This window comes from Hippichthys cyanospilos, chromosome 1 (assembly GCF_059441005.1).
Source record: "Hippichthys cyanospilos isolate Australia breed blue-spotted pipefish chromosome 1, RoL_Hcya_1.0, whole genome shotgun sequence".
Lineage (NCBI taxonomy): Eukaryota > Metazoa > Chordata > Actinopteri > Syngnathiformes > Syngnathidae > Hippichthys > Hippichthys cyanospilos.
In genome coordinates, this window is record NC_142369.1 from 32,880,359 (window position 1) to 32,900,000 (window position 19,642).

General features: G+C 37.8%; 2 protein-coding genes across 4 annotated transcripts in view; both read left to right on the top strand.

Moving 5' to 3' along the window:
* The first annotated feature begins 170 nt into the window (after window positions 1-170).
* abcb9 (ATP binding cassette subfamily B member 9) lies at window positions 171-14,506 on the top strand. Of its 3 annotated transcripts, none has more exons than XM_088429793.1 (11): window positions 173-1,470; window positions 4,293-4,407; window positions 5,171-5,301; window positions 6,627-6,832; window positions 6,914-7,111; window positions 7,205-7,333; window positions 7,437-7,625; window positions 9,474-9,647; window positions 9,866-10,025; window positions 10,163-10,299; window positions 13,386-14,506. In XM_088429793.1, exons 1-11 carry the CDS (start codon window positions 819-821, stop codon window positions 13,698-13,700), a joined length of 2,406 nt encoding a protein of 801 aa, XP_088285919.1. In that variant the 5' UTR covers window positions 173-818; the 3' UTR covers window positions 13,701-14,506. The 3 variants fall into 3 exon arrangements, with proteins under 3 accessions (XP_088285935.1, XP_088285919.1, XP_088285927.1); XM_088429801.1 differs by having other exon boundaries at window positions 6,627-6,664; XM_088429809.1 differs by lacking the exon at window positions 9,866-10,025 and having other exon boundaries at window positions 171-1,470; window positions 13,386-13,564.
* A 386-nt stretch (window positions 14,507-14,892) lies between these two features.
* Window positions 14,893-19,642, top strand: part of vps37ba (VPS37B subunit of ESCRT-I a) — a 13,509-nt gene continuing 8,759 nt past the window's right edge. Inside the window, exons 1-2 of the mRNA XM_088430926.1 lie at window positions 14,893-15,085; window positions 19,195-19,366. Of these exons, the coding sequence (XP_088287052.1) occupies window positions 14,981-15,085; window positions 19,195-19,366 (277 nt within the window). The 5' untranslated portion in view covers window positions 14,893-14,980. The remainder of the gene's footprint in view (window positions 15,086-19,194; window positions 19,367-19,642) is intronic.

Below are 19,642 nucleotides of genomic sequence, written 5' to 3' on the forward strand. Positions count from 1 at the left end.
CAATTAAACATATACATATATATATATATATATATATATATATATATTTCACCATATGAAAGGCTTTCATCACAAATTCGTCTCATCAAATGCATCGCTGACGTAGTCTTTAAATTCCGTGACCGCTGGCGAGTGTTCTTGAACAAGCAGATTGACTGTGGGCGGAGCTTCCACTAGTTTCTTCCGCATCAGAAATGCTCAGGTGTCGTTGTCATTCTGTTCTCCCCTAGCATAGCGCGAGTGTGGGGATCGTTGCAGGAACCGGTGGCTGCAGCAACGTGAATTACGAAGTATTAGGATTTAGGCGGGGGCACGCCATTGCATCGATATAAACGCTCTTTTCACCTGACTAAAAAACCGTGACTAGACATTGTGAGGGAGCTCTTGCTGTGAAAGGTAAACGCTGGGAAATGACTTGGACAAGTTAATTTTCCTTCATTTTGAGACCATTAATGCGCCATACCCCCGGTAAGTCCTCTTTGGACCATTAACAAATAAGACTGCAGTATCACGAGACTTGCAACATTATCTGCTGATAGCAGCAGGAAGACTGCAGTTTGATGCTTTTCGTAGTGAAAATTAATTAGCACGCTTAGGCAAAATCGCGGTGGCAAAAGGGCGAGAACTTTGTCCTCCAAATAGAGCACTAAGTGACATTTTTTTTGTTGGTGTCATTTGCCGAATTATTTAGGCACTGCCCTTTATGACCCGAACTTGACGGCAGCGAAAAAAATAATTACAATAAGAAGTTTAAGCCTATAATTGGGCGAATAAAACTCCCAAGTACTACTCATACATCACGGTTTTCCGCTCTTGACATGGGCACTAAAATAAACGTGAGCTGTAATATTTCATACAGTCTACTGGACCTAATCGTGGCCACAGTGCTATATGCTCATGGATCACATTTGAACATATTTGTGGAAGATGGCTTGAACTTTAGTATACTGCGGTCAGCACTGGACATCTGGGGGACTGCGGTGCTCCGAGCTTCTCTCTTACTGGGTGCCTCAATTGGAGTGCTATGGAATGGAGAGGATGGCCCACCAAGGGTGGCTAAACTCACGACCCTCGTCCTCTTAGTCTGCCAAACCATTATAACGTATACTTTAGCCAAGTTGCTGATGCTGAGTGAACTTGAGCCGCTATCTCATCGTCCCTGGTCTTTGAGTTTGATTTGCTGGACCTGTTTCTCCTCGTTGGTAGTTCTGGCACTGTGGTGGGTTCTAGGGAAAGAAAAAAGTAACAATCATATACTGGAACATTCTGAGGACACTGAGAAGTTGCTTCAACCAGACTGTGAAGAGGAGGAGCGGAAGGGGGTTTGCAGTGAGAGGAAGAAAAATTCTGAGAAGAAAGAAAAATCAAAGACAACCGCAGGAGCGACACTGGGGCGTCTGCTGAGTTACTCCAAAAAAGATGGAGGATTGTTAACCGTCGCCGTCATCTTCCTCATCATATCTGCTGTGTGTGAGTATCTAGGTGGATTACTATCTGTGTGTGTGTGTGTGTGTGTGTGTGTGTTTGTGTTTTAATTAACATGCTATGATCATATCACTGGAATACATTGAGGTGCAGTTACATTATTTAATTTTTACAGTTCTAAATACTGTGGTATTTCCAGAATGTTACTTACTGTAACACATATTTAGCTAACAGGTATTTAGGGTCCTCTAAACTAATACATTACGATTATATTAAAAAAATGAATAATTTGTTTACTCTTGCTTAAAAAGTTAATAAGGTACTGTACAATTGCTGCAGCTGTTTTTACCCTGTTGTGCACCTTTCATTCACCATATTTAGCACTGTTCTCAACTGACTGGCCAGGCAATCTGTCAGTAAGCTTAAGGAGCAATCCTACAAGACGCGTGCTATAAGATACGTGATTGGCTCCCTGCGCAACAATCGACCAATGAGGGCATGTTATAACCCACTCCCGCTCAGAAGTTGAATTCCACTCCTCATTGGTGCCCGTGTCTTGTAGGAGTGAACCTTGAGCTAATTGACATGTTGCCTGGCCAGTCATTTCAGAGCACTACTACTACTTTTTTTCTTTTTTTGTCATTGCGTAGGAAGTTTTCTGAGTCAATCACACATGAGCGGCTGAAAGAGATTGCAAGAAGGGAATATCGCTCTGGGATCCTCTTACCTTTTGTTATAAAATGGAATTTCAAGTGGAAACTCTGCTTTTTAATCATGTTTGGTCAGCTACTTGCTTCACTATAGTTAGATATCCTAGCGCCTACAACTTACAGCCAAGATATTAAAACAAACAGCAATAACAGTACAGTTACTGTATAAGGTTAAATCATTTAAGATTTAAGTAAATGTGTACTGCAATAATATTTGTCTTCAATATGTAAACTATAAATACTTCTCACATTTAAAAAATTCAGGTTCCCACATACACATACATGAAAACTTGGGGGGGGTGATGCTACAATGCAGGGGGGAGGTTGGTCCCAATTAACCGGGAAAAACGAGGGATTACTGTATTATATAACTTGTTTGACTCTTTTCATCATGGTGGATGGGTCTGTCGTTCCCAGTGATCCCAGGAGCTACTTGTATGTTCTTTTGGGCTTTATTCACTCAGCAAGGTCATCTGGTCCAAGGGTGTGGGACCACACAAAGCACAGCTCACAGAACCCTGATATAAATAAAAGTATTAGACATTCTTTTCCCTTGCCCGGAAATGGATCAACAGGCCTGGAGGTTGGGGCTTAATGACGAGCTTTCGGTCGCTTGGCCCAAACCCGTGCAATCCAGCTGGGCACAAAAAGGCAACATGGTTTCCCTTTCGATTAGTCTCACTACCTGTGGGAGGTGCCAATAGAGTTGGGTCCAGTCTAAGCAGGGCAGTAGTTGAAGACTGGGAGCTTTGTTCAGAGGATCCCATTTTGGGATTTTGTGATGTTCTGTTCTGTATTTTTTTTTTTTTCCTTATTTGTGAAGCCTTTTGAGACCCTGTGGTGACTAAGGGATATATACATAAACTTGATTTGACTTTTGTGGTTCAATCCTCGCCTTCATAAAATGGCTCAAAGGATGTGGAAATGTCCCCTCTCCAACAAAAATGAATGCTAAGGTGGTGTCTGAGGTTGAGCAGTTCCGATTAGATACTGGATAGCGGGGCTCACCTCCACTCAGCTTGGGCTTTGGTTCTAGTCCTCTTGACAGGCCTTGGTCTTTTACTCTTCCGCGGCGTTCCCCACTGGAGAGGTGGTGAATAAGTGTGGGCATATTTGTTGCTCTTCGGCTTGTCATCTTCACGCTGGGCTTCACCCTGGTGGACGATGGGGTGATCAATTTATTGGCCGACAGGTGCAGGTGTTTATTGCAATACCACAAGGAACTTGACTACACATGCTCATTACTTGGCTTTAAGTAAGACTAAAAGCTGCCAGTCATAAAAATACAGTATATTGCATTGGTGTGCTTTCAGGGCCTTCAAGGATTTCTCTGAAAACGTAAACATGATCAAAAGCACTGACCTGCATTTAAAACTTTTCAAACATTTGTAAAATATTGTATACATTTATTTACAACAGTCTTTTGTCTTTGTTTAATAGTGAGTGACTTGGCTGTGCTGCCAAGTGTATTATTATTATTTTTTTTTGCCTCTGTATATTTTTTGTTGTCGTTTCGTTAAGATTTCAGCCTCTCTGTGATGCTAAGGTTTGCAGGCTCCATACAATTGAAACAGTGAGAATTTTTTTTTTTCATATTTAAAGGGTGGCCTTTTTTATCTATTCATTTATTTTCTCTTTTTCTTTTTCTTTCTTTTAGAAAACACAACATATACTATTCATAGTTTGTTCATACACATGCTTGAATGCCACGATTAAGTAATTAGTAACTTTAGTAAAAACGTTTTGTACATAAACCATCCAGCATTCTGCTGCTTTTGCAATGCCTGTATTTCACAATTTAGCAAATTTTCATCTTGGCAATTCTTAAATGATGAACTATTTAAATTTTGTGCCCAGCCCTAGAAAGACCAGCCTACTTTTCCTTTCCCTTCCCAACTCCTGACCTCACAAACACAAATAGGGTAGAAGGGGCTGCACAAACATTAAAGCATGGAATGGATAGGAAACTAATGCTTACATTCAAACTGATTAAAAAAAAAAAAAAAAAAAAAGACTAAAAAAATACAAGTGAACCAAATCAGCTTCATAGACACCCAAAAATAACTTAAGTACCCATACGTATAGTCACATATTTGTTAATAACCAATGATTATTGACTTTGACCCGTTTTCGTCTTTTTTGTTTTTTCACCCACAGGTGAAGCCTTCATACCTTACTACTATGGTAAAGCTATCAATAGCATTGTGGTTCACCATAGCATGGAATACTTTGTTAAACCTGCCATCACACTGACAGTCCTGGCCTTTATCAGGTGGGTATTGGGTTATCATTTTGTTGGTGCAAAGAAAACGATCATTTATGTCATGGTTTGTTTTTTTTTTTTTTTTTTTTTAAACTCACGGTTTGTTTTTGTTTGTTTTTTTTTTAAACTCACATGACTCTTGTATATATGTTTGTGATCTTTCATGTGAGGTGTTGGAGGTCAAAATTATAGCAAAACTATATCTTAGAAAGTGTATTACCTTTGAACAGAGTTATCGTCTGTTTGAACCAGTACGGTACATATACTGTACTAGCTTAAAACCCTCCAGAATACTGTAAAAAAAAAAAAAAAAACTATTTTGGTGTGAGACAATATAACACATTGTAACTTCACTTTTACTGAAAATAAGGCATCTATTTACCTGACTGGTATTTCCCGGTTATGGAAATTACTCTTAAGCATAAATTTGCTGCAAATTCAAATGCGCCCCATGTACTTATTATTACAGTTGTATACCATTTGGCTTTGTCTGTCTTGGCAAATTGATAACATTTTAAAGTTTGTAAAACATAAACCTACTTATAATCACTGTAGGTACTGTATTTATGCAGCCAGCTTAGTCACAACAAACATTGAGGAGCACACCTGCTTTAAAATAACGCTTAATTTATTTCACTTTTTCTTTTCTCGATAATTGAAATATGTTTGGTTCTTGACATGTTTTTTTGGCCAGGATGTCAGTAAAAAGTGTTTTAATGCTAAACATTATTAATGATAAAATACCAAGCTAAACAAGTTTCCCTCCTTTCAGTTCAATTGCTGTTGGTGTGCGTGGAGGCGTGTTTACGCTCACATTTGCACGATTGAGTCTTCGGTTCAGGAACCACCTCTTTAGAACTCTGATGAAACAGGATATTGGCTTTTTTGATGAGAACCATACGGGTAAGTTGACAGCTTCATCATGACATCAATCATTCATCATACGAAGTTCATTAGTATTCTTTAGGCAGTATTGGACAAGTTACTTCATATCTGAAATGCATTATTTATTACTTATTACTGTCATTTCAAAGTAATTAGTTAAATTAAAATATTACTGTATTTGAAATATATGGCATTACACTACTATTGCATTACTTTTAAATTACTCTCACCAACATAACAAGAAATATGGATTTGCCATTCTAAATGTAGCTCATTATGCTCATTACATATCTAGTGGAAGATTGGTTGCAGTCTAAAACAGTACAAAACTATAATATACAACAAAACAACAACAACTTTTGTTTTCAATTTTCGAATTTGTTGGCTTCACGTGGATCGTCATTAGGTTGATAACCTTTAAAGCACAGGAAGCAAATACATTTCACATTTCAAACGGTTTCTAGGAATGATCAAAGAATTACCCATTTTTTGTTGAACAAATTCAATCAATCATTAAATCAAAGAATAACTGTCATTTATAGGAAATGCTCGCGTCAGACAAATCAAATATTTCAAGATAACAAATGTAACAAGCAAATCAGTCACCTAAAGCTTTTAACAAACATTTAAACCTACCAAACCCAGAATTCAGTGTAATGCTAATTCAACAAAAGAAAGCAGCGCAGGAACTATCTTCTCTAAATTAAGCAACATAAAACAAAGAACGTTCACCAACCATTGGCGTCTTCAGGGCAAAACTCCTAGGTGAAGCTTGCATGTAACTCTGCTGCAGCTGCTGATCCAGCCACCTTTCCACCCCAGGTGCTCTAATGAGCAGCCATTTTGCTGGGGGATTCTGGGAGATGTAGTCTTTGCTGGGAGATATAGTCTTTGAGGAGGATTCTGGGAGATGTAGTCTTTGCTGGATGATTGTGGGGGACACAGTCTTTGTGGTAGTGAGAACATTTGACCTCCAGCTACTCAGTTTCAACAATATATATATATATATATATATATATATATATATATATATATATATATATATATATATATATATATATATGCCATCTGCTGCTGCTGCACTCATCTCTGCTTTAGTAGATTCAGTAGATTTAGTAGATTCTATCTTTTCACTTCGAACTTGTGGTGTTTTGGTGTGTTTGGGGGAGAAAAAACCCCCCAGCGCTTTCAGGTTAAAAATGCATTGTGTTAATCTCATTTGTACAGAGTCAAATATTACTATTTTTTGTGTGTAATGTATTATACTACCGTGTTACAGCAAACAGTAATGCATTACAGTAATTACCTTACTTTTGTAATGCATTACTCCCAACACTCCTCAGGTGACATCACTTCACGTCTGTCAGCTGATACTACTCAAGTGAGTGACCTCATCTCCCAGAACATTAATGTCTTCTTACGAAGCACCATCAAGGCTGTTGGCTTTCTCATTTTTATGTTTGGGATGTCCTGGAAACTAACATTAGTGAATATGATGGGACTTCCTTTTATTGCCCTTCTTTCTGAGTACTACGGCAACTACTACAAGGTAGCCTACTGTCGAAGATGATGATGATGATGATTATTATTATTATTGTTATTACTATGTATTTTTTTTCTTTTTTTTCAGAAACTAACTAAAGAGGTGCAAACAACTCTTGCAAAGGCTAACAAAGTTGCAGAAGAAACGATTTCAGCCATGAAGACAGTACGGAGCTTTGCCAGTGAGCATCGAGAGGCTGACTCCTATTATGAAAATCTTGTTGTCATGTTCCATTTGAACAAGAAACAAGCCCTGGCATATGCTTGCTATATGTGGTCCAGTTGTGTAGGTATCCAATGATGCATCCTCAATTTACTGAAATTATTTCACTGCTATTTGTCACAGAGCAGGTATTTATCTACTATTTCTGTTTTCTAGATATCCGAGCTTACTTTAGAAGTAAGCATCCTCGCTTATGGTGGCCACCTTGTGGTTACTGGTCAGATGGAAAGCAGCCACTTGTTATCATTCTTTATCTACATGCTTGAAATGGGGGAATGTTTGTCGGTAAATAATCTCTACTTATTCACACCTCATTGTATTTATTTTCAGTGAATCATTGACAAATTCCATACCCAGTTACTAAAGTCATGTGGACTTCACCTTACAGAACATTGCATCAGTTTACTCAGGCCTCATGCAGGGCGTGGGAGCTGCTGAAAAGGTTTTTGAGTACTTGGACAGAAAACCGGAACACCCAGCAGATGGTACAGAGATCCTGGAAACATTCACTGGTCTGGTGGATTTTCAAGATATCAAATTTGCCTACCCTACTCGTCCAGAGACTGAAATCCTTAAGGTGTACATACAGTGTTTATACAGTGCATATCATATCTCATACCATATCTTATATCTATCTATCTATCTATCTATCTATCTATCTATCTATCTATCTATCTATCTATCTATCTATCTATCTATCTATCTATCTATCTATCTATCTATCTATCTATCTATCTATCTATCTATCTATCTATCTATCTATCTATCTATCTATCTATCTATCTATCTATCTATCTATCTATCTATCTATCTATCTATCTATCTATCTATCTATCTACACACACACACACACACACAGTGTTCCCTTGCTAGTTTGCGCTTCGGTTTTTGCGCCCTCTGTGCTTCACATATTTTTTTTTTCAAAGGACCATAACTTCACAGCACAGAAACACTTCCATGCTCAGTCCTAATGTGGAGTCTCAAGCAAACTGACAGCACTAATACACAATCTTGTTCAAATGAAGGCACTTTTGCTTAAATCTAAACCACTGCTCTTCTACATCTGGCACTATCTAAGGGCGTTTTGGCAAGAAATCTGCACGACTCTCGAAGGCTGCATGCTCTCACTGCGCATTGAGACTGAGGCTGGCCCTTTAAGAGCAGTTGACATGCTATGTGTGAATGGGCGGGTGAAGTGGGAGGGGTATATGGCGTTATATTTGTGCCACAATCGCGAGCGCGCGAAAAAAAAATTGAGCGCAGAAAATAAAACTGAGTGAGCAAAACCAGATTTGGAGTGTTGAAAAAAACTATTAGGTGCGCACTGATAAGAGTTTGAGCAAGCCCTGATGGATTTTGAACACAGAAAGAAAAAGTTGCCCTCTCAAAATTCCTTTTTGCTCGCTCGCGATAGCCCTTTCTCGCTCAACATCGAGCTCTCGCTCGCGATACTCCTCCCTCCCTTGCTCAACATCGAGCTCTCGCTCGTTCACTCAGATGTGACCCTTCAACACGACATTGAACAGGAGCCAAACTGAGAGCTGTGTGAAATTTTATATATATATATATATATATATATATATATATATATATATATATATATATATATATATATATATATATATATTAATATGTATGTATATCAACAAGGCTGTATGTTCAATGTGCGACATTACTGTATATATGCTCTCTTATCTTGAAGCAGATCATCATATCATCCAAACATCAACAAATAATCCACATATTTTTACTTTTACGTTCGTTTATTTGGATTGAAATGTAAATCTAGTACGGAGAATGAAATAGGAACATACATAACATAAAAAGACGATCATGTGTTTTATAGCAAATCATGTCTCCCTGTGCATTTATGCAAGCTGCATATTTGGAGGGGCTTACTGCAATACTGGCGTGTTACTTACTAAGACAAAAGAGAAGAAACACAATAAAACTGTGTTTAACCAAAAAAAATGTCATCCAAATGGATTTTCTATATGTAACCAAAGGTATTATGGATATAATATCCATGATAAAACTTTCTGGTTAACACCAGGCCATACACCAATTGGTAAATCATGTTTTAATTAACACAGATCTTAAATAAAAAATTCAATGACGATAATTCACGCACCTGGCAACATTAAGACAAACAAACTTTGGCAGATGATGGCTTGGGAATTAATTTAATGGAAAAAATGTTTTGCTTAAGGCCAAACAAAGGTTTACAAATGTTCAAATCTCAGATGATGTCCTTACCTGGTATTGGCTTTTATTGGCAGTGGTCATTTAACACTTTCTCAAAGTTTCAGGTCAATACCTTTTTCTAAGGTACTGTTTGCTATGTACATTTGAAAGATGACTTATTTCTGACTGTATAGCATTCCATGCAACTAAAGTTCTTTTTACAATAACTGGTATGATGCAGGGAGTGTCATTCACTCTAAAACCTGGCGAAGTGACTGCCCTGGTGGGACCTTCAGGCAGTGGAAAGAGCTCCTGTGTCAACCTATTGGAAAACTTTTATATTCCCCAGCAGGGTCAAGTTCTGTTGGATGGGAAGCCTGTTCAAACCTTGCAACATGAATACCTCCATTCTCAGGTCAGTTTAAGATGAGCAATCAGGAGAACAAACAAAACAGACATTCTGTTGTACTATTTAGCAAATGCACTATAAATTCATACAAATTCCAATTGATCCCCTTACAATATTATTACTCATCCATTATTGATGATGAACCAATAATTACCATTTTGATTGTATTCTGCAGGACTTGAATACATGCCCTCACATTTTGTTTAATGATAATCATTATCCAGGTAGCACTTGTGGGCCAAGAGCCAGTTCTTTTTGCCCGCACCATTGAGGAGAACATCACATATGGTCTGAGCGATGTCCCCATGGAGGCTGTCATACAGGCAGCCACGAAAGCGAATGCTCATGATTTCATCACTGACCTACCCCAAGGCTATCAAACAAGTTACTATTGCATACCTGAATTTTTTTTCAAATATATTTAGCCTTGAATATACATAATTTTGCAGAGTGTTGTGCTAGTTTCCAATGACCAGTAGTTACACTCTGCTCTAACGGTTTAACATCTTATTTTTTTCTAGGTGTTGGGGAGAAAGGTGCACAGTTGTCAGGTGGGCAAAAACAAAGAGTTGCAATCGCAAGAGCTCTTGTCCGAAATCCGCGTCTTCTCATCCTGGATGAGGCGACCAGTGCCTTGGATGCAGAGAGTGAACACATTGTGAGTAACTTTGCTTTTCCACAGTGAAAAATAATATAATGCATAATGTAATGGTGGCAAAAGAAAAACATGGGAAATGCAGATATTCTTTCCAGGTCTGGTGAGTTTTATTTTGTTCTAGGCTTTTATGCAGCACTTATTGAAGAAAAGCGTATGAGACTTCACCTTCTTTTACACACAGTTCAGTGATTTGATTTATTTCATCATGGCTGGCGCATTTGGAACAGAATGAACATGTGGGTCAAATCATGGGTGGTTACTACTGTATTAAAATACTAGCAAAATGTTTACACATTGATTGTTTTTTCGAGAGGATGTTGTTGATGATAGCAAACAGTTATTTTTAATATTCCTGGAAATTAGAGCTTGTGTTTGTACGCCACCATATTCAGTTTTTAATCCCACCCCTTGAGCAACAGCAATTCAGATCTGTGAGAATACAGAGGGGAAAGAAAATCTGCCGCCACCGATACTGAACACAATTGGACCTGAAGGCTGACTATATACAGTATGTTAAGCATGCTCATAATTTAAGATCTGGTTTAAAGAGGAAATCCAGAGTTATTATTTGATTGTCATGCTTTTCTTAGGATCAAAATTTCTTAACAGAGCCCACAAATCTGTTCACCTAGCCATCTCTTCAATGAAATCACAATTTACATCTTGCACAGTTTGATAGGTCTCAAAATTAAAGTGTAATAGCCTTAGCTCATTACACTGTGCTGTACCTACCCTCCTTGCTGCTTGGATTTGACTAATCTATACCCTTAGTTCACTTATGTATACCTTCATTTACTAACCCATAGCCTCAGTATATTAATCTTTATGAATTTACATTACTTGAAGCACTTGTAGAAGCTACTGCATGTTTGTCATTCTCTGGTATGTTCCAAAGTGTGCAGCACACTTGTTTAGCAATAGCATTTAGCTTTGTTGCGCAAGTGATCACTGCAAACAAATGTCAATGTGCTGACTGCCACTTGGCTTCCTGTTCCGAACGTTAAGTTTTGATCGGTGCGGTATTCTCTGTGGTGAGACCTAAATTGTCAGTTTACGTTTACTGAACATAATCCATGGAGCATATTGTCACATTACATTTTGTGTCTGAGTTCATGCTATATTGAAGGTACAATAGAGTAGAACCCCTCTCGAACAAAATCATATTTGCAGCCAGAAACTTTTCACAACAGGGGACTTTTCACTATAGCAAATCTATGTCTCGGACGTAAACAAACAAATAAACAAAAAAAACGAGTTGTGCAATCTACAATCTGACTGAAATTAAAAACAAAACCATCCAACATTGAAAAACGTCTTTATTACTTTTGTCCTGTCTTCAAGTCTTAAGCTAGGTTCAAGCTTGACACGTACGCAAATCGAATGATCCGCGCGTCAAATTACATAATTTCGGCCACCATGCCCCTCTGCACAGAGTCCACGTGGAACAGACTTTCCACAACGCGTGTCCTCCGAAATTTATTTACTAGCGGGCAACATGGCAGATGATCTATTGTTTTTTTTTTTTTTTTTTTTTTTTTTTTTGCTAGCCACCAGCAAGTAAATGTGTGTATATGCTCTAAATTGTATACTGTATGTCTAAATTGAATAAGAGAATGTATAAAATTTGGGGTAATTTGTGATGTGTAAATTTTATATACAGTTCACAGTATGTATGATTTTATTTATGTATTTACGGTTTTATAAATGAATCATGTGTAATGTGCTTTTATGTTCACTAAAATAAAGTATCAAACAAAGGCAGACAAAAAAAGATGCTATTCAAGTATTGATTTCGGTTTTGAACTGCTATTTAACTGCTATTTAACTTAACAGTATTTTGTAACTGTTGAAAATATCCATCCATCCATCCATTTTCTATAAATATGTTGGGACTAAACATGCAGGCATGTTCAGTCTGTTAAAGAGAGGATGTTGGCAGACAATTACAAAAAAAATGACTAAATGACTCTTTTTTTTTTTTTTTTTTTTTTTTTTTTTTTTTAATAAACTTCATATACCATCTTTTTGCATAAAGATCTGATGTTATTACCTGCGGCTTATAGTCCAGTGCGGTTTATCCGTGACAAAAATCTTTTTTTTTTTTTGCTCATATGTTGCTGCTGTGGTTTATATACCGGTGCGGTTTATAGTCCGGAAAATACGGTAGTTGGTTTGAATCTATTGGGATTATCTAGGTCTGTTATTAAGTAGTGAATGCTGTCGTGTCCGCCAGCTAGAGTATAGAAGGAGTATAGAGTATAAAAATGGACCGGCGCGTCAAGTATAACCCAAATTAGACTTTTGCTGCAGGCTTGTTTTCGCCATAGTTCATTTTAGTGCAACGCACATGCAGAGAAAAACCCCAAAACATTTCGTATTATGCAACAGTTTTTTTGTTGTTTTTTTTTGTATGGGGAAGTAAGAAAGAGGGAAAGGCTTCAATACGGGTTTTTTTCCCCAATGAGGGATTTTTTTGCACATGCAAGTGTCGTTGTACAGGGGTTTAACTGTACTAATGAGTAAATTGAGGGAACAGATAATATATTTTTTCTAATTCATCTATAAAAAATTGTATACATATTTATAAATGTATAAATATTTTTCTGTTATTACTGGCATTACTGGGGTTCTATAGGTCTGTATTCTGGTGAACCTACTTTTCCAGCAAGTGCCTAGGTCAGGGGTGGCCAAGTTCGGTCCTCAAGAACCACAATCCAGCCTGTTGTCATTGTGTCCCTTCAACTAACACACCTGATTCAAATGATTAGCTCATCGGCATGCTTGGCAGAATTCTGCTAACGACGCTGATTTAAGTCAGGTGTGTTGGTTGAAGAGCTACATTGAAAACAGGCTGGATTGTGGCTCTTGAGGAACGACCATGGCCACCACTGGCCTCGGTGTCTATTCTGACTCATCCTAGGACCTAAGTACTTCAACTTCATGCTGACTGTGATAAATTTTGACAGCATGTGATGTTAAACTCCACTGTCTATGACGTTCAATTGTTAGGGGAAAAAAGTGATTCCTCTCTCTGGGAAAAACATTTGATTCAATTGATTTTTGATTTTATCTTGTGGTTCCTCCAGGTTCAGCAAGCTCTCAACAACATCATGAGGGAGCACACGGTGTTAGTGGTTGCACATCGCCTCAGCACCATGGAGAAAGCAGACAGCATCATCGTGATCGATAAGGGCCGTGTGGCTGAACAGGGATCTCATGGTCAGTTGATGGCCAGTCGAGGGCTATACTACAAACTGGTGCAGCGACAAGTTCTGGGCATAGAGACGGGGGATGAAGTACTCAATCTCTCTGAGAATTCCTCCTGGAACTCTGATGGGGGACACCAGCACAGCAGACAAAACAGCACTGCAAGTGATCAAGACTACAATCCTCGCTATTGAGAAAAAACTGGTGGAAAGGTCATCACAAAATTTTAGGTTATTACGTTCTTGGGCAATTACCTTCTCAGGCTTGTATATTCTTCTCACTTATTAAAACAAAAGCATTACAAACAGCAGTTTACATTTTACCATCCTTGAAGTGTCTGTGAAATATTAAAATTGGTGTGATGATCTGAAACACTAAAGTGTCATAGTTGTGGGGAAAAAAAACAACCGCAATAAGCCTCTTCAAGTAATTATCAATTTTGTGTCAAATTGCTGTGCCCTTGTTACGAGTGGCAGGATGACATGGTCTGCATATGTGATGGTAGTGATTTTATCCTTTCCCAGGGGTGGGAGCAGTTTTAATATCGCAATGATTTGTCAATGGTGAGAAAGTGACAGTAAGGCCAGTACTTGAAGAGAGGTGAAAGGCATTGTTGAAAGCCAACAGGCAAACAATGCTTTTTCTTCATTATGGAAGGAGAACCAGGGACAGCTCCAGTTTTTTTTCCTCTTCTGAGGCTAAATAGGCCCGTGACCAATACTTTATAAATATGTTTTCAAGAATATATGGGGGGTTAATGATGTAGGATGCAGGCCACACATCAAGCAACCCCTTTTTTTTGGATGATTCTGAATAACTTTGCTCTGAAAACTCTTATGTATTCAATAAGGGTTTTTAATTGCAATATTTATTTCACCTTGATACGGAATGTTTGACGTGTGTTCGTTTTATTTTATTTATTTATTTTTTTAAATATTTGTTGGGTGTGCTAAATAGAGATGGATTAAGGCCAAATGCTGCATTAAAGTACATTTGGGCATACAAAGTTTTCTGTTTTATTTTCATTTGTCCTTTATAAAGTAATAACCATATATTAACCTAGCAAGACAGTATCTATCTCTCGCATCATTTATGTATTTTAATATATAACTACAAACGAAGTTTACGTGTTTTTGGTGAAAGTCAGTTGGTTAACCATTTTATTATCAGTGACGACGCAGGTGACCACTTTATGCCAGTGTCGTTACATTCGTCAATTCATCCATCGTCATGTCAAAAATATTGTCGAACGCCGAAAAAGTTTTTCATGATATCTACTTCTTGTTCGCGGTAATTCTTGTAAATGCTTATCAACCAACATGAAACCACGGTATGTCGATGTATTTCCTACGGACAGTGAATGCACCACCGGGCCTATATGCAATGCACTTCCTGTACAGACGCTCAGTCAGCTGTCAGTAACAGGCGAAGAATAGATATCGTAGCTGAGGAGAAATACACGACGACAGCGAAAATGTCTGGCCTTTCCGACAAGTTCAGCGATTACACTTTGAGTCAGCTCAATGAAATTCTCGAGGACGATAAAAAACTTGCTACTATGATCCAAGAGATGGACGAGGTAAGGTTGAGCTTTTGCTAGTCGGTTGCTAGCTACTTGCTCTCGTCGATTGCCGTTTCCTGACTCCTTTGTTTTGTTTTTCCACAAAACGCCATTCTATATCGCATTTAAAAATATCAAAACATACCAAAAGTACTGCATTCTAATTGGTAGTGCGTGTTGAATAACCTACACAATGACAATCTTGGCAAGCGAACATCAGTAGGGAAAGTACAAAGTCATATTAATGTATTGTGTTCAATTTACGACATCCCTTAGGACAAGGCGTATTCCCCAAATTATTATAAACTAATCTATGTAAATGAATCTGTTTTTTTTTTTTTAATAAACAAGTGAGCCCCTTTTAAGGAAGAAGCGCTGTCACGGTGAGTCACGCGAAAACATGCCAAGAAGTTTCCTACTGTAACTACGACGTTTCGAATACGCGCTAGACAGCAGTAAGAAAACATGTTAATACCCAGGTACCGAATAAATTGAGACGAGACTATCATATTTTTCTAACCCGTCAGGCATTAGCCGGCTGTTCGTATTTTTTTTTAAACAATAAACTGAATCTATTGAAATGCTGACACGCTAATTTGTGGACTTTTAACTCAAGATTTAGTGTTACTTGACGTAGTCGACCAGAAAATCGAGAGTGGAACGTGACTTTACGACTCCATTTGCCCGAGATACTTTATTTTTTTTTCTCTCTCCCTCCCTACCGTAATCGTTAATTATATTGTGACATGTTACATGGTTACCTATGTAAAATTGCAAACATTAGACAAATACGTTTCTCCAGTTACTTCGGTGTTTTATTTACTTTCTACTTAGGATGTATGCGTTGTTGATATTCTTAGGTCATTTATCACAACTTGCCCTTATTTCTGTATTCATTTCACCTTTTCAAAGTTAGAAGCTTATTGGATTGTGAGTCAGTCTTTCTGTTTCTCATCCACACCCTATATGTCAGTCTCCATGGTTTCCTTTTTCCATAATCTACATAACAGGAGTGGCATACTCGCTTCAACAATACAGTTGTTGACTTTACACATGAGACGAGAATCTACCACAACCTGCATAAATTCTCCCTAAAAGACAATGAAATTACTGAATAGAAACCAAAAAAAGTGGGTGTCACAAGTCATCTGAAACTTAAGAATGTGCTCCAACAATGTTGCTTTTTAAACACAATACCTTCCCTGTGCTGTCACTGCCTGCCAGCTGTAACAAGAGCCTGACTGCAAACTCAATGCTGCATTTTGTTAAAAACTTAACAGGTCAACACACGAGACACTTTTTGCCTAATGATTAAACGATTCATAATGTCATAACTACCATTGACAAAAGTAAAAATCATGTTATATTGTTATTTAATCACCTGTGCAGAAAAGCCTTTGTGACTTGTTTGCATGTATCCCTTCTTAATGCTTCTCGTTTCTCATTTTTTTTGTAGATTTGTGAAGCTCTTTGACATTTTTTTTTTTACATAAAAATGATATTGACGTTACGTTTTTCATTCATGCCAAAGCTCAATATACTTGACTCTCTTTCTTGTAGTTGTTGACTGCTACATTTCGAAGTCAACAGACTATTCAGAATAGCCAAGGAACAATGTCTTCTCTCTTCTCATCATGTTATAACTGCTTATAATTTGATTCCCTCTTGTGGAACATGTTTGAAACCATTATAGAAGACAGATTTAAAGTCTTCTTTTGAAAGTTGAGGTCCTCAAAATAGAAGATACTTGAATCAGACCTTGCATGATGTCACTCATGGGCGCAACAAACTAAGCAAGCAACTGTAGCATTTAAACAGGTTAAATTTCATCCGTATGCGAGTAATACACCTAGAAAGTGATGACCAAGGCCTTTATAGTAATTGTTAGTCACTTTATTTTACTTTTGAGCATCTACTCTCATTCCTGTTAGCATATAAGATGCCACGTTTCATTGTAGCGTCTCCAAAGTTCTTTTTGCTCAGCAAAAACAAGGGAGTTTGCAAAAACGGTTCTCACTAATACACACAACTTACTTTGAATTGCTCCAACATTCTTCGACGTTCTATCAAATGACATCAGTGGAATTAGCGAATTTGTGTCTTCCAGAGTTAAACAGATGCCATCTTTGAACTTTTTTTTTGTAGAGCAGGGGTTGTCAACTTTGTTTGGCTGCAAGCCGTATTGTTTTCCTCCAGCTCCATCTCAAACCAAAAGTGCATTTTCATCAGGCAATCTTACTATGACCATATCAAAAGCTCACAGTATGGTTTTAAGTTATATTTCCGTACATATGACACTTGAAGATGTGCATTTTTTGCTACTCGTAACAAAAGAGAGCTGGCTATGTAGCGACAGACTGATTACTTGAGCACAAGACAACGGCATTTCCTATCTTTAGTAACTTGTCCAGTATAACGTGTTTTTCCTTGTTCAGTGGAATAACCAAACAAGGCATGTATGAGTCACTCTTACATGTATTCCATTGTTTGTAAAATTAAGATGCTTGTTCAACTTCCCACAGGTTCTCACGTACTTCCGATATTTGCACGTTTAGGCTGTTGCTTGAATGTGTAAATATAGACATGTGAGATGCACTTTTTTAATATCGCTGTTCAGAAAATGAGTCACATCCGTTTTCATGTATGCAAATAGTTGCTTAATGGTACAAATGCTCAAAACATTATACAAGTGTGAATTGCTCAGTTGTAAAACATTAATAAACAACTGTATTCCATTACTTTTATAAATCCCTATCACAATTATTTGTCATGCTAGCTAGCTAATCAGAAAATTACGTGCCATGCGCACATATATGATTGAGTTGTAGACCTCTCTACTTTATATGCATGTTTAACTGCTATGTAATCATGGCTGACTACATATATTTGCTGTAGGCATGGGCCGATAACCAATATCGATTGCCAATATCTGGCGGTTTTACAAGTCATGGTTATTGAAAACTGTCCAAATCTGTCAAAATGAGTATGTTTTTTTTTTTTTACCCCTCCGGCGTCATCTGCCTTAAGCAGCACTCACTGTGTATCATACGTGAATCCTCCTCTGCTGCAGCAGCCAATCACATTGTCCATTTCATACCTAGTGGGCTTTACTGCGGCCAACTAACGCAGGAAACTTGGCTATATAGCGACTAAAGTTTTAAAACGACATATTTTAGAACTGTAATTTCAGTACCGTGATACCGCAATGCCATGACTTTTATGCTCAAAGTTTTCATACCGTCAGAATCTGATATCTTCCCACGCCCTAGCTTTGCTGCCATTACTTCTTAAATCAGCATTCATACAAGATTGTCCATTTAGTGACATATTTAAATAATTCATATAAGTACATTTATCTAATGTCTTTTCTTTCAGCTAAATGGGAAGTATATTCTAGATCCAAAGGAAAAATATCTTGATACTAGCTATCACAATGAATTGATTCTTGACAGTCTTAAATGCTAGTGCTACACAATCATTGTATTAAGATAACAATCGTTTATTTTCATGCCAATATGAACGTGTATTTTATTTTTTAAGTTACTAGTCTTGGTTTCGATATGATTTGCTGATACACACAGCGTTGTTTCATAGAGAAGAGATCATTCGTGACATGCTAATGTTGAATTTCTATAAAGATTAACATTCATCTATCTATTTTCTATAGCCGCGTACCCTCATTAAGGGTTGCTGTCTTCAGGTAGAAGGCTGGGGACACCCTTAATTGGTTACCAGTCAATTTCAGGGCACACAGGGACTAACTACCATTCACACACCCGATCACACTTACAGACAATTCAGAGCGTCCAATACACCTGCCATGCATGTTTTTGGAGTGTGGTAGAGACCTGGAATGCCCCAAGGAAATGAACTCAGGATTGGGGAGAACATGCAAACTCCACACAGAAAGGCCAGACACTCTTCCACCGAGCCTTCTTACGATTAACATCCACAATACTTATTTATTCCTCAAAAATGTATTCCTAAAATGACTGTATACAATGAAAACCTTTCCCCACATTGAGATTTTTTATTTGTTTTTCTTAACTTCTAGCTAATTGCAGGTTCGATTCCTGTGTTATGCTAAAAAGAATTACTGATGTGTTTTTCTTTTTTTTTTGTTTCAGATGCAGGAAGTCCAGCAAAGCAAAGAGACAACACTTGTGAACAACAGAACCTTGGCTGAGGAAAACCTTGCCCTCCAACCTGGACTAGAGCTGAAGAAAGAGACACTCTCGAAGAGATATGGCTGCCTTCAAGAAAGCTTTGAAGCTTATCAGATGCGCAAGTCCACTCTAGGTATAGAAGCATTTTATCAGTCCAACATTGATTGATCATTTGTCACACAGGCGTAACATTTAAACACTAATGGTTAAGGTTTTTCAGATCAATGGACCCCATTCACTGATCATGCACATGCACAAATCTATGAGTCGTCCATTGCTCTGTTTTATCTTTTTTATGTTCACTCCCAAAACTTTTAAAATAGCAATGTGTGGTTTTGTTGTATACTGAGAATGTTTGGGTGGCATAGCTCAGTGGTCATTTTTCAACCCAAAAAGCTCATGTGTCCTT